Source organism: Helianthus annuus, chromosome 7, assembly GCF_002127325.2.
Source record: "Helianthus annuus cultivar XRQ/B chromosome 7, HanXRQr2.0-SUNRISE, whole genome shotgun sequence".
In the NCBI taxonomy this organism is placed as follows: domain Eukaryota; kingdom Viridiplantae; phylum Streptophyta; class Magnoliopsida; order Asterales; family Asteraceae; genus Helianthus; species Helianthus annuus.
This window is the reverse complement of record NC_035439.2, coordinates 70,867,735-70,884,282: the sequence shown is the minus strand read 5'-3', so window position 1 is coordinate 70,884,282 and position 16,548 is coordinate 70,867,735. Positions and strand designations below refer to the sequence as shown.

Sequence of the window (16,548 nt, the reverse complement as noted above, 5' to 3'; positions counted from 1 at the left end):
CTTTTTCAAAAAGCTAATAAGGAAATTTAGTGTTTGGCAAACCAAAAAGGACTTTTCAAAATGACTTTTTGTAAAGGAGAAAAAGTCATTTTTGAGAAGTTAGGATGATGTGACTTTTTGAGCAATTTATAACTTTTTGAGCTCTTTTAGTCATTTTACTTCAATAAGTTAAGTCAAACACTTTTTAAAAAACAACTTATTGACTTATTGGCTTTTCCCATCATATAAGCTAATCCAAACACTTTTTTAAAAACTTCTTTTCAAAAAGTCATAAGTCAATAAGTCTTTTTCACATAAAGTCCTTTTTAGGTTAAATAAGCTTAGCCAAACATGCCCTTATTATAAAGGCTTTCCTTTCATTATGGTTGTTGTTAGAAATACACAAATTTGCAATAGATAATTTTTCAAGGCCAAATTACTTCAATTTGGAAGTTGGTAGTTACCGCATATTGATTAACTTGACTTATTTTTTAATCCTATATCCCTGTTTAAGTGATAAAAAATTGCTATCTTCGAAAGCATTTGTGTTGTTATCTTGAGGTTGTAACTCTTACTGGTTAGAAGTTGCAATCTTATTTCTTGTCAGTTCGTATGTCATTATGGATTTCAAACCTCAAGAAAAGGCAATATAAAATTGGCGCGGCGAGCGCAGCCGCAACGCTGCAGCCAGTGCAACCCTAGCAAACGCAGCCGCATTGACGCAGCGAGCGCTGCCGCAGCGCACACCTCCCTAGCCAGCCCGGCACAACGCTGCAGCGAGCGCAGCCACAATGCTGCAGCCCGTGCAGCCACAGCGAACGCAGCCAGCCTGCATATTACGAATATGTGCAATGACTTCAAAACCACTTTCTGTTTGTCTGGCCCATTAAAGTTTTACAATTTTTGTTGTCATTTTTGTGAAGTTGAACACTTATCGTATCTCATTTCATGAAGATTTATAGTTTTTGTTTTTCATTTTCTAAACTTCATTTTGTCTATGGTAGTTTTTGACTTAAATCATTTTGGTCATTCATAGCTCATAAATTTGTCTTTGTAATTGTAGTGTCATATGACATCATAGGGCCGACTTAACCAATTTTCAGGGTCTAAAAGTATTACACGCATTTTGACTTCCAATAATATTATCATTGACTGTTGGTACCACACCAATACCATAATATCACGAGACGACTAATAAACTAACTGTAAACGGGTACCCTGTTGTAAATCGCCACTCCCGCCGCATCGCGCGGGTAAATGGCTAGTATATATATATATATATATATATATATAGAGAACCGCTAGAATGAGAACCACCTCGAGTTGTAAGAACCGCGAGAACCACACCGTACGGGGCGAGGTGGACCAAATTTTTTTTCAAAAACGTAGATGCATGTATTATAAACATATTCGTAAAAAAAATTGAAAAAAAAAATGCCGTGCGTGTAGGTTTTTACACCACAAGTTTGTGGTTTACGAGTTCCGTAAATTTACGGAACTCGTAAACCACAAACTTGTGGTGTAAAAACCTACACGCACGGCATTTAAAAAAAAAATTTATGAATGTGTTTATAATACATGCATCTACGTTTTTGGAAAAAAAAAATTGGTCCACCTCGCCCCGGATCAAGTAGTTCTCGCGGTTCTTACAACTCGAGATGGTTCTCATTCTAGCGGTCCCCTATATATATATATATATATATATATATATATATATATATATATATATATATATATATATATATATATATATATATCATATGCAAATTTGTTGTGTAGATAAAAAGGAAAAAAGAAAAAAATATATATATTACTAATCAGTACTACAAAATTGATTCGATGAACATTATTTTCAGTTTTTTTTAATTTAAAATTCACCTCTTATACATGGTATAAATGATATATACCTTTAACCTTGAATTTTTTGATGATTTTATTTTTCTTTAATAATTTGCATTTTTTTTAATTAAAAGAAACTAAATACATTACCTTGTCTTTCTCAACATTTCCATATAAAGTTTTTTGAAAACCGAATTACATTCAAAATAAGATTTTTTTTTTGGAGTTGTAAACTATACCAAGTATCAAACTGTAACAAAATGAACCGATACTAACCTGAAAACATTGATATCAATCGATAATATGGGAACCAGTTTCAAAATACATTTTTATGGATTTGATCGATGTAAAACACGTGTCGATCACCGTCCAGACAATAGCGGCGCCGACATCGATATTATCAGAACCGGCTTCATTATTCATTTTTATGGTTTTGATCAACATAAAGCACATGTTGATCAACAAAACTTCGTAAAACACGTGTCGATATCTATATTTCTTTTAGATATTTTTTTCAGGTTTTATCATTATTTTCTTGTTGCATCACGGATGTGAAACTTACTAGTTAAACATACAATTGATTGCAAGCAAGAGTCGTACTTAGGATCGGCCCCATTAGCAAAACGCTAGGAGCTAAATTACAATAAGAACATGCTTACGAATATTACAAGCCGTCCATCAACAATTTTTATATAATGGGACTACACCTCACATGTAAAATGAAAGAAAAAAAAACATGATAGAGAAGGAAGGGATCATGGAACCAAAGGGTTCATATCTTGGAGCTTCACTTCCTGTTCCAAATGTACAAGAACTCGTGAAGAAACCACTCACGAGGGTTCCACCTCGCTATATTCGACCCGATCAAGACTCTCCGATCATATCATCCCTACCATCTTCACGGCCTCAAGTACCCGTTATTGATATGGAGCGCTTATCGTCTCAAGATTTGGCAGAAGTCGAAAAACTACACGTTGCTTGTAGAGACTGGGGCTTTTTTCAGGTACGTGTATGATTAACAATTAACATATACAAGATATGGCATAAATTTAAGATAATAAATTTGGTAATTGAATGTTACAGTTGATAAATCATGAAGTGAGTTTTTCATTACTTGAGAAATTTAAGAAAGAGACACAAGAATTCTTTAACTTGCCATTAGAGGAGAAACAGAAGTATGGGCAAACGGCCGAAGATCTTGAAGGATTTGGACAAGCTTTTGTTGTTTCAGAGGAGCAAAAGCTAGACTGGTCTGACATGTTCAGCATCGTTACACTTCCTTCTCATCTTCGAAAGCCACACTTGATACCTAAGTTATCTCACCCATTCAGGTCCTCTCTCTCTCTCTCTCGATCAATATCAACAAAAAAAAGTTGTATAGTAATCATTTTGTTTGTATGAAACCCGTGATTAAAGATGAGTAATGGTACTGGTTACGAGTATCGAATTTCCCGAACCAAAATATCTTAAGTACCAATTCGGTATCGACTTTTGGCGTTCATGGTATCGGTTCGCTATCAGTTTTTACCTTCATATACCGGTACCGTAAGCGATATTTTCGATACCAGTACCGATTCAGTATCGGTTTGCACCGATCTCATCACACCCCTAAAACTAAAAAAGAAATCATTAAATGTTGAAGAAAATCAACAAAAAAAGTTGTATGATACCGTTGTTGTTCGTACGATACTCATGATCAGGGATGAGCAAATGGTACCGGGTAGCAGTACTTTATTTCCCGAACTATAAGATTTTCAATACTAGTACCAGTTTTTATCTTTATGTATCGATAACGAACCAGATACAACTTAAAAAATAAAGAAAATAATTATTGTTATAACATTAAAATAATAAAAGTATTAAAAAAACCATATATATTATTATAATATTTAAAACACTATCCATTATTAATCAGTGTTTGGTTCTATCGAGTTTGTAATATAACCAAGTATTAATCATATCTTATCTAAAAATCGTTTTATAATTTTTAAATCATTATTACCGACTATCTAATATTTTATTTATTCAACGTCTTTAATACACAGATTTATAATCAAGCTTAATAATAACTAAATAACTTTTTGTTACAAACATGTAGTACACATAATTATATTGTTAACCCGAAGGGTTCCCTTATCAAATAAAATAAACTAGTATTAAGCACCGTGACATTGCGGCAGGGCGAGCACTAATGCCACACTACTGCCAGCGTTCACTGACACTGAAGTTAGGGCGTGTTAATGCAATGAAATTAAACCGAAACGTAAAACATAGAATAAAATAACTAAGTTGATCTAGGACTCGCGCGTTAACCCACGTCTATTTTTTCCCATTTGACAGGTTTATCGTAATCTATATATATTATATATCATTACCACTATACAAACCATAATGCATATATTACAACAACCATTGCATCAATATGTTGCAAATTATATTTTTATAAGATTTTGGCTAAATTAATTAGATTATTATAAATAATAATAATTTATAAATAAAACAACACAAATTTGAATGGATCAAATTGATTGAACATGGTAAGATAATGAAACCATTATTTGATTAGGGCACAACCACTTAAGCACAATTTACAACCATACATGCATACAAAACAGATTGAATTTGGTAAGGTAGTGAAACCATTATTTGATTAAGATACAACCACTTAAGCACAATTTACAACCAAACACGCATACAAATTATTTGATTAAGATACAAACATTTAAGTATAATTTACAACCAAAGATGTATACTATTTGATTAAGGTACAAATATTTAATCATAATTTATAACCAAAGATGCATACACATGTTATAAATTAATAGTATATAAATATAAATAAATGATAACATTATTAAATAAATGAATACAAAATAATTAATAAAGTTGATACGTAATACGAGTTGGCAACAATTAAGGGGTCCTTTGTCGAAGGGAAAATACTTTTTTTTTACACCATCCACAATCCAATATATGTGCTGTAAGATTCTAGTAAACATGTGCCTACTCTTCGAATCTTTGACCATGATGAAGATTATACAAATTATACAAACTATACTCAAGTGTTCATGAATAGTAAAGTAATTTAATATTATCAATTTTCTTTTAGTAAATAAATAATATTTTAATATTATTAGTTTCCTTTTATAATATATATAATTCATATATTTCTTTTATGTTCTTTTTTATATTATATAATATAAGATAAACGTGTATTACTATAAATATGGTTTTCGATTTCAATAATAGTTCATTTATATATACAATTTTGTCTGCAGTGATAAATGAATATCGGTAACAGTATCATTACGATCTAAACTGATTGATATCGTCCGAACATTGGTGTCGGTACCAATGTTGTTTTATTATTTTCGGACAATGTTAAGCACACGTTGATTTTTATACCGAGTGCATGTATCGTACCGGTACCGTAACGAATCGAGCCAATACCCATCGAATGTTCGCGGTCACGTACCGCCACAACGCGCGAAGAAATTCCCCGAGTTATACATATTAAAACATACTTGTCATGAACAGTACCCAAACATTATTATAATATTATATTATATATAGCTTTGATTATATCATTATTTTGTTACTCAATTGATTTCATTAACTCTATAACATTTATGAAATTTGATGAACAATGGTTCACCTAACTTAGGCCAAATCAAATTACGATTTTGTGCCCGTTTTAAAATTATGATTTTGTAATCAGTTTAAAATTACGTTTTTACCTCCAGTTTAAAATAAAATGATGTTTTTGCCCCAGTTAAAAATTACAATTTTGTCCTCGGTTCGAAATTACGATTTTGCCCCGTTTAAATTTACAGTTTCGCCATTAGTTTTGTTTTGTTCCTCCCAGCTAAATTACCATTTTGCCCTCAATTTAAATTTACATTTTTGTCATCGTTTTTTTTTTTGCTTTTCCAGTAAAATTACAATTTTGCCCCCTGTGTATGACTACAGATACAAGATTGGGGAATAGTGTCAGGAAGCTGCCTGGTACTCCCCCATTGGCCCAACCAATTTATGATTTTATCCTCGCTTTAAATTACGATTTTTCCATCAGTTCAGATTTTACTTTTTTACCCCTAGTTCAAAATAAAATTATGCTTTTGCCCCCAACTAAAAATTACCATTTTGCCCTTGAATTAAGATTACGATTTTGACCCGTTTAAATTTACAGTTTTGCCATTAGTTTTGTTTTTTCCCCATCCAACCAAATTACAATTTTGCCTTCAATCTAAATTTACATTTTTGTCATCGTTTTCTTTTGCTTTCCCAATCAAATTACGATTTTGACCCAGTGTAAAATTACAGTCATGTCATCGCTTTAGTTTTTTTTTTTTTTTTGACAAAACTGTAGTAGTGCTTCGTTTTAATTGTTTGACTCGGTGTAATTTTTATTTTTTCCCAGTTTAAAATTATTGTTTTTCTTTCCGTTTTTTTTTTCTTAAGCAAAAGTATGATAGTGTTTTAATTTAATTAGTTGACTCAATATAATTTTTTTTGAGATCGTGTTATTAGTAGTATGTACAAGTAATCGAAACACAAACAGACATGTTACGAGAGAGAAATATTTGGTTTAGTGCCCCGCAACACGGACGGGGCAAAATCTAGTTATTAACAAAGAAAAGGAAACTTGTGATCTACTCCACGACTTTGCCTTAATTGTCATTGACTCCACGACTTTGCATTTTATGAATCACTTTAACGTGAGGATGAATAAAAGAAAACATACTATCGCATGGGTTGAGTTATAGCACAAAGAAGTTTAAAAAGTCACTATATAACTATATAGTGACAAGTATTTAAGAAAAAATCAACTGAGAAGAGTAATTTTATCAAGGAAAAAGAATATGCATATGCAAATCACATACTATTTCCCCTTCATTTTTAAATGTTTGTAACTTTTTATACGTTATTAGTTTTGAAAAAATTATACTATAAAATCGACCGTTTTGTATCTTTAATATGAATACTATATTGTTATACTTTTCAAAAAAAGTTCGAAAACCAAGTTGCGTATTAAACAATGGATATGACGTAAAACACAATGGAAAGTAAACCAAAAATACAATCGATGACCACAAATAGAAGATGCAATGTACACCATACTAAAACACAATAGAGAACGTATAACACAATGGACATAACATATAACACAATGACTATCAAACTAAAAATTGCAATGAAAAGTACACTAAAAACACAATTGATGATAGCAAATGAAAGACACAATTGATGACAACAAATAAAAGATGGACAACAGACTAAAAACACAATTAATAATAGACTAAAACACAATGAACAACAGATTAAAAAACAATGGATATCAGATTAAACACAATGACCAAAACCTTTAACACAATGTAAATAACACAATGTATAGAAACCCAGATATAATACCATCTTCATTGAGTCATACATTGGGTGTAAGTTCTGATAAAAACGCAATGGATATAACCCAAATTAACAGTGTGTTATAAGTTTTGTTAATAACATAATGTATAGAAACCCTAGTAAAAACGTAACGACCAAAACCCAACCGAAAAACACAATGAGCAAAACATTTAACACAATGCAAAAAGCCCAATAAAATGATTTTTTTTATTTTTATATGACAATATCATACTCATATTAAAGATAAAGAACGCTTGTTATTTTGGTGAATTTTTTTTAAATGTCGTATGAAAAAGTTATAAACGTTTTAAATTGATGGGGAGAATTGGCGTGTGCCTTGCATGTGGAGAGAGAAATCCATAAATGTAGGATTCCCTTTGTGCCCTTCTATTATATTTTGTCCATAAAATTAATCTCAACCTTCTAAATCTAAAATCAATGAATTATAATTTTTGTTACCCTTCTTATTTATTTTACCATTTGTATTTGATCCTAACCCATATCACATATCTGCTCATTATAAGTGTCTTGTCACATATAATATACTTAGTATATCATAAGCTGAGGATATTTCGACGATAAATACAAACTAAATTATAATCAATAGTCGTGCTTAAGTTTGTTTTCTCGAAATCTGGCATAAAATATTTTTTCTTGGAAAACGTAATTCTTATGGGAAACAGTACCGGCGTTTGTTTTTATAATTTTCGATTGATGTAAAACACAACTTTATTTTTTGGATTATATCAGACAACTTTTGTGTAATGAACCATTATAAATAATTAATTTTGAATCGTAAACTATAATATACGAGTACATTCCGTAAAGAACCGGGTTGTATTAAGAATAACTTATTGTTTTATTTTGTGTCATAAGCTACACTTATTGCCGGTAACAAAGCAAATTGTACCTATACAGACAACTGTCACAACGCGTGAACACAGTGGAGTCTCTGAGAATTCATGTACCATGTTCGAGGTAAAAAAAAATGTGCCCTTATATCTTAACGATAAACAAGACATTTACGAAAATGACAAAATCGTATTATTCGATAAAAAATGTGTAACATCCGCCAAAAACGGATCTCCGATACCCATCCGTTTTGAAAATTGGATCCTAAACGAACTTTTTTTATTTATATTAGATGTCGCGTATTTAGAAATTACTATAACTAGTTTTTTCGTGTTTAAAATATTAATTTTATGAATGAAACTTGTTAGTTCCGTTAATAATTACAAAAGAAATAACTAACCTAGTTATAAATTTTAGATTAAACTAATTTCCTAATTGAATTGTTAAAAGTGAACCAAGGGACTCGAACCCGGGTCTCACCGGGCCCAAAGAACTAACCAAAACACGTGCGCCACTGCACCAAAGATCATTTTATGTGTATTTTTTGATTTATATATATATATATGTATATATATATATATGTATATATATATATGTATATATCAGTTAAAAAAACATGTGCCCCTCAAAATCACGGGCCCTGTGCGGAAGTCCTCCCCGCATACCCTCATAGCCACCCCTGCGTGAACATGACACACTATTTAGTGGTCAAGCCCCAAAAAGGGGTTATGCGACAAGTGGTAAGATGTGAAAGAAAATAAGGTTATATAACTTGAGTGTATAGTGGAAATGAGGGTTGTATAACATGTATATATTTGTGTGTGTGTGTGTGTGAGAGAGAGAGAGAGAAATTATAGATATATATATGTATGTATAATATATATGTGTGAAAAAGCAACTAATGTGTAGCGTCGCTATATGTATCACGGCTTGAATTATTATGATACGTGAAACAAAGATATGTGTGGTCTAAATCTAAGGTTGGTATTTATTTTTCTAATTACACCCTAGTTACATTTATGGTAAAGTTACAACTAAAAGCAAGTTTTTTTATAGAAATGGAAAATGTGTACATGCAAAAAAGTTGGTGTAACATGTGTTTTCGATTTTCAAGTATTTAATTTTTTTCAGAAATACTTAGAAATCTTATTGAATGCAACCAAATATTTATTATACATCAATTGAAATAATAGTCTGATTTTCATTGAAGAACAAACAAATATGAGATTTGAATTAATGCTCATAATCGTATAACTAACATAGAGAAGCCATAGAAGAATACTCAAAAGAAGTAGAGAAGGTAGCCTTAAAAACTCTGATGTTCATGGCGAAAGCTTTGAAGATGGCGGATGAAGAGATGAAAGTATTGTTTCCCGATGGACTCCAAGCGATTAGGATGAACTACTATCCGCCGTGTCCACAACCTGAACAAGTCATCGGCTTTACTCCTCACGCAGACGGTAGTGCAGTCACTTTCCTTCTTCAAGTGGATCAAGTAGAAGGCCTCCAAATAAAAAAAGATGGTGTTTGGATCCCCGTTATACCACATCCCAACGCTTTCATTGTTAATATTGGTGATGTCATACAAGTTAGTTTTATTTCTTTTACTAATCTATCTATGTTTGAACCTAACATTATTGATATCATTAGATGTGATTGTATGCTGGAATTGAAAATGGCATCTTGTTCACTTTCAGATTGTATCCAATGGAGAATATAAAAGCATTGAGCATCGAGCAGTTGTGAACGCAGAGAAAGAAAGGATATCCATAGCCACATTCATAAACCCGAATTTGGGTGTGGAGATAGGACCTGCGCTAAGCCTCATTACTCCTGAGACACCAGCAAGATTTACAAGGATATGTTTTGGCGATTTCTTGAAAAAGTACTTATCTCGGGAACTTAAAAGCAAAAGTAACATTGACCAATACTATATATGATGTTCATGTAAAAATAAACCGTGTAATATATTATCCAGCTATTTGTACTGTAATGAAAATGTGTTGTTGTAAGATCGTACTGGAAACAGGAGTATATAGAAATATTTCTATATACTATTTAATCTTCGACCATGGTCGTCAACATCTCTTAATGAAGTTATCGTTTGTGTGTGTATATATATGGGTGTCCATAAGTGCATTAGAGGAATCAAACTTATCTTATTTAATAGAGGGGAACCCACCAATTAAGTTTTTAATTTATATAGAGGGGAACCCACGTGATACAAAGAACAAATTTAGATTGGTGATTTTAATTTATATAGAGGGAAACCCGCTATTGGGTTTTTTGGGCCCATGAGGAAGCCCAACAATTATTTTTATGGCCCACTCTTATTTTTGTATATTGATAAAGGAAGAGGGCAGGGTTCTCAGCTTGTAACACCCTCACAACACACACAAAAGTTCTGCACAAAAAAGAAGCAATTTCCGTCACTTTCAAACCTAGCTGCAGAGGTCGTCGTTTTTTCGGAGATTGAACCGTTGGATCGTTCCGATTTTTGGATACAGTCATTACAACATCAGGACGACCGTATCCAACGATCAGTTTGTCTTAATCACGTCTGGAAGTCTGTCTGCATAGCCTCTGTTTGCTGCTGAACCTTTTTGGTGATATTCTTTCTTTTGTCTTTGTATTTAATTCCATATGCTTGAAGTTGTTGATTCCAAGTGTATGATGATTATTGTATGCCTCTAGTATACCTAGGGAAGACTTTGTATTGCTCTAAATTGATGATAGTGGATTTGAAGCGGCTCTAGTAGTCCTGTGGTTTTTACTCTCGTTTTGAGAGGTTTTCCACGCTAAAATTTGGTGTTCTTGTTATTGTTTTCGGGTTGTTTAGATTGTAGTCGATATACCCTATTTGTTTGCATCCTCCTAGGTTCATTCAAGTTTGGGAAAATTCTTGGTCAAACGACGGTTGCTTCCGCGTTTGTGTTTACCGTTTGTGACCGGGTTTCGCGTTTTTCCCATCATAGTGGTATCAGAGCCATTGGCTCTTATTATTGGGTTGAAACTTGATTGAACGATGGAAGCTAATACAAGTAGGATTGTGAATTTGAATGGTTCTAATTATCATGTTTGGAAAGGCAAGATGGAAGATCTCCTTTATGTGAAGGATTATTATATGCCTGTCTTTAATACCGACGAACCAGGTGATAAGACTGATGAAGAGTGGAATATATTGCACAGAAAGGTTTGTGGTTATATTCGCCAATGGGTTGATGATAATGTTTTGAACCATATTAGCGGGGAGACTCACGCTCGTACTTTGTGGAACAATGTTGAGGAATTGTATGCTCGAAAGACCGGAAACAATAAACTGTTCTTGATTAAACAGTTGATAAATTTGAAGTACAATGATGGAACTCCTGTCACTGATCATTTAAATGTTTTTCAGGGTATTATTAATCAGCTTGGAGGAATGGGTATTAAGTTTGAAGATGCGGTACAAGGCTTATGGCTTCTTGGTACTTTACCGGATTCTTGGGAGACTTTTAGGACATCATTGTCCAACTCTACAGCAAATGGTATTATTACTATGGAAATGGCTAAAGGCGGTATTTTAAATGAAGAGATGAGAAGAAAATCGCATGGTTCCTCTTCACATTCGGATGTCTTAGTCACAGAAAGCAGGGGGAGAAGTCAAAATAGAGGTCCGAGTAACAAAGGGAAGCATCGTAGTATGTCTAGAGGTAAGTTTGCTGATTATGAGTGTCATCATTGTGGTAGGAAAGGACACACAATTAAATTCTGCAGACAATTAAAAAGGGAGAACAAGAAGGCAAATTACAACAATCAAAAGAACAATCATAAAAAGGATGATGGTGGCAATGATACTGCTGAAGCTAATACTGCTACCGAAGAGTTCTTCATTTGTTGTGATTATGATATGGTGAACATTGCACGTGATGATTCGAGTTGGGTTGTTGACAGTGGTGCTACGTGTCATGTGACATCACAAAGGGAATTTTATTCATCTTACACACCTGGTGACTTTGGGGTTGTTAAGATGGGTAATAACGGGCTATCAAAGATTGTAGGTGTTGGGGATGTTTGCTTGAAGTTTGACACTGGGATGGAGTTGGTTTTACACAATGTAAAACATGTTCCAGATATTAGACTCAATTTGATCTCCGCAGGTTTATTTGATGATGATGGTTACCATAGTACCTTTGGTGATGGTGTTTGGAAACTCATCGTGGTTCTTTGATCGTGGCAAAAGGTAAAAGAAGTTCAAAGTTATACAGAACATATCAGAAGATCTCCAAAGACTCAGTCAACTTGTTAGTGAATGTTGATATGACCGACTTGTGGCATAGGAGACTTGCTCATATGAGTGAAAAAGGGATGTCTATTTTATTGAAGAAGAATGCCTTGCCCGATTTGCATGATGTTCATTTGAAGAAGTGTTCTCATTGTCTGGCAGGTAAACAAAAAAAGAGTTTATTTCAAGAGTCACCCTCCTCATAGGAGAGACAATATACTTGATTTAATACATTCGGATGTTTGTGGTCCTATGAAGACTAGAACACTTGGGGGCTGCTTGTACTTTGTCACTTTTATCGATGATCATTCGAGAAAAGTTTGGGCCTATACTTTGAAGTCTAAAGATCAAGTATTAGATGTGTTTAAGCAATTTCATGCCTTAGTTGAGAGACAAATTGAGAAGAAGCTCAAGTGTATTCGAACAGATAATGGAGGTGAGTACATTTGTCACACCCCCAAAATCCACCATGCGGAGCATCACCGCTTGGAGGCGTGAGATGACCAGGATCGAGCCACCAATCATATTGAACAATGTAATTAAGTAAATGAAATCAAACACAATACGATTGATGACCAAAGCTAGTTAGCTAAGTTTAGTTTAAACAGTGGAAGCATAAACGTAAAGTCCAAAACATAAGTCCATAGTTTTTAAGTTAAAGTTCAAAACGCAAGTTTAATAAGTTCATAAGGATTTAAATATTCAGCATGGAACATAACAGTCCGTACACCACAACGACTCGTCCCTCGTGCAAGCTCCAAGCATTTAGCGACCTGTAAGGCATGTAACAACGAGTCAACAACAAAGTTGAGTGAGTTCACGTTTGGTTGTTTAGTTTTAAGTTGTTTTCTGAGAACGTGGTTTGTCTTTCGTTGGCGTAATTGTCGTGGGGGTTACCCCGTAGTTGAAAGCATGATTAACCAGTTCATTCTTTATTACCCAAACCGTATCCATGATTGGTGGGGGCTTCCCCATGTGAACTACTAGACCGTATGATATCGACTACTACGCAAGTAAGTTGTGCCCTACATCAGTGTCTATCATCACTGATGGTTTGCCATAGTCCATTAGTACACGCCCGTCCGACTGGCACGGTGTGAGCTTTGTTAAACCTAATAGCGCTATTAACTAATGACCCGCTCGCCATTGGCCTCGGCGATTAAGTCGATATAAAATGAGGGACTTATGATAGAGTTTTGTCTAGTAAGTTTAAGGTTGTTGTCCTACACATGGAGGACGAACGTATGTAGTTCTCACAAAGAGAATACGCAGGATTAATACTGCCATCCTACCCGAGGAGGATGGTCGTACATATCCTACCTAAGTAAGATATGTAGATTCCGTTTTAATTCTTTAACCCATTCCCAAACCACCGAGAATCCCATGCCTTAGAAAGTGTGTGAACTCACCATGGTTTGCTCGGTTAGATTCTCAAATATAGCTAACAGTTGAGGTCGGTCAATCACGTCCTAATATAATTACCAGTTAATCATTTAGTGGTTTTCAAATAGAGCACAAAGTTCCTACACGTATCTATCACACAGCATGCATTACTTTAACGGTTTATGCCCATATAAACTCCCCATCTATTCTCATTCACAAATAAACATACGACATTGCACATAACACTTTTCATGTCACATAACAAGTTAGATCATTCACAGATAACATATTCGACATTTAGACACGCAAATCACTACCTATGTCGTTTCAGCTTTTTATTCAAAAACTGGGCTATTTTCGGGGATTTTAATAAAATAGTTATCTTGTTTCAAAAATTCCCAACTTTTTACAGAAGACGCTAAACGATATCGGGGTCCAGTTTATTGCCAATATTTTATAAAAAATCATTTTCCGGACTGCACTCAGATTTATCTTTTTCTGACTGCAGTCCACGGAATAATTCATTAAAAATTCATTGTAAGTCGGATTGACGAAATTCCAGTGGGACAATTACTACAACATCAGTGTCCATCTACAGTACCAATTTCATGATCTAATCCTACCCAGGTTTCAAGTTATGACAGAAAATATAACACCTATTTACTGCTGTAAAAACTCAGCTTTAGATGCTGTTACAAATCGGGTCTTTAAAAATAGTAAACAAAGTCCAAAAATTATGATTTCAGTGCCATTAGAACCGTATTTCATAATACATAAATCTAGGCTTCAGAAAATGCATTTTTCGTTAAGTTATGGTTCTGTTACAGCCAGTTAAAGGCGGCTGGAAATGCAGATCAGCAAGCTGTTTTCAGTCTTTTAACATTATAAAGTGTGTTCGATTGACTCCGTTAACATGTTTAGCGATCACAACAATACTTACAGCAGATTATCACTTATATATTACAGATTTATCATGCAATATCATATTTCATTCATCATTTTAACACTACTTCAACATATGTTAGATGATGTTCAAGATTTGTTTATGCTCATTAGAGTTCTACCTTTTCGATCTTTAAACATCATTAACCACTCAACAATCATGTAAAATGCAAGGATCTAAGTGCTTACCACTAGCACAAGGCTAGGAGAGTTCGAGTGTAGAAAAGTGGTGGATAAAAGAAAATGGGAGTGGTCCTTCAACTTCCGAACACACCAAGCTTGTTTGTATGATCACTAACACCCTTGGAAGTATGTAGATTGCATGAATGAGCTTGGATGATGATGGTGGTGGGTGTGGTGGCTCACGGCCAAACTAGAGGGAGGAGGAAGAGAGAAGTTTGAGTGTGGAATGTGTTGTAGGTGATGAAGAATGATAGTCTTGAGGTTATATAAAAAATCCACCAACATCCTTTTATCCATTAGTTTTAGTGTTCCCTAAGTACCATACATACATATTAAACTAATCAAGAAATCAAGTGGGTGTCCTTCTTGTCTCCTAACCGGTTTAGGGGAAGGGGTTTGGTTTAGTTGGGATGCAATGGAAATTAGTTTAACTAGTTAGAAGTTTAGGTGATTTAGTTGGTGGTTTAAGTGTTATGTAATATATAGTGTGTTAGGGTGTTCGGGGACCCTAACTAGCTTAGAAAAATAAAAACAATGCTTCTAGCATTATTTTGGTGTTCCGGGTAATGTCCGGTTGTTCGGTTGGGTGCCGGTTCGTTAAAGTGCTTAATTAATCCGTAAAGTGTCTTATATATATATATATATATATATATATATTTGTAACACGTTTAATTTTTAACACTGAGGGAAACACACAGGACTATTTAGTAACTCTTCTGTATACTATTAGTAGGTTAACAAGCACATGTAAGTATAACACAGAAATCAGAGAGCAGTTAAATGATTCAGCACAGTCATTAAGCACTTTAATTATCATTAATAAATTGTACGGAATACATGGAATTTTGAGGGTTGTCACAACATTGGTCCTTTTGATGCTTATTGTAGAGAGAAAGGTATTCGGCACCAAAAGACTCCTCTAAAGACACCATAGTTGAATGGTTTAGCATAACGGATGAATAGAACATTGGTTGGAAGGGTTAGATGTTTGCTATCACATGCAGGGTTGCCTAATTCCTTTTGGGGTGAAGCTTCGAACACCGCAATAAATGTTATTAATCCTACTCCTTGTGTTCCTTTGTCTTTTGTTGTTCCTGTAATAACTCTCATTAAAATCAATAATTAGAATGATAATTAGTCAATAAGAAAACCCTAATTGAGACACCCAAGTAATTCTGCACAAACCCTAAAATTTTCAGAACAGTCGGAATTAGGATCAGGGCCCCTAAAACACAAAGGGGGTAAACCCTAGTGATGATTATCACCAAATTTTCGTTGTACAGATTATAATTTGTTTTATAAATGAGTCAGCAAGGCTAGTCCCGAACCCAGCTAGCCTACATAATTAGACTGCATCCCTTACGGACCGTAAGGGGAAATGGCATACGGTCCGTAGGCGTGTCCCAAAAATCACTATAAATAGCAGACATTAGCACTTGCTTTCAGAAGTTGAAACGACGCACAAAGCTTCTGTGTACGTCAAATTAGAGGCAAAATATTACAATTAAACACACACTGATCACGAAGTGCTGCCGCAAAACAGGGTAATAACTCGATCGCTATTACGATTCATTTTCCGGCTGATCAATATATCCAATGGATGTTTAAGTGCCGCCCACATAGGGTTATACTTTGTCGTTCGTCGTTAAATCGATGGATGTTTAAGTATCGCACTTTGTCGTTCGTTGTGAGAATTTGAT

The 16,548-nt window shown here is 34.1% G+C and overlaps 1 protein-coding gene across 2 annotated transcripts; it reads left to right on the top strand.

Moving 5' to 3' along the window:
* Window positions 1-2,532: 2,532 nt before the first annotated feature.
* LOC110867872 (protein SRG1) lies at window positions 2,533-10,193 on the top strand. Of its 2 annotated transcripts, XM_035975549.1 has the most exons (5): window positions 2,533-2,821; window positions 2,902-3,149; window positions 8,143-8,202; window positions 9,340-9,664; window positions 9,774-10,193. In XM_035975549.1, exons 1-5 carry the CDS (start codon window positions 2,555-2,557, stop codon window positions 10,014-10,016), a joined length of 1,143 nt encoding a protein of 380 aa, XP_035831442.1. In that variant the 5' UTR covers window positions 2,533-2,554; the 3' UTR covers window positions 10,017-10,193. The 2 variants fall into 2 exon arrangements, with proteins under 2 accessions (XP_035831442.1, XP_021972618.1); XM_022116926.2 differs by lacking the exon at window positions 8,143-8,202 and having other exon boundaries at window positions 9,774-10,142.
* Window positions 10,194-16,548: the final 6,355 nt, after the last annotated feature.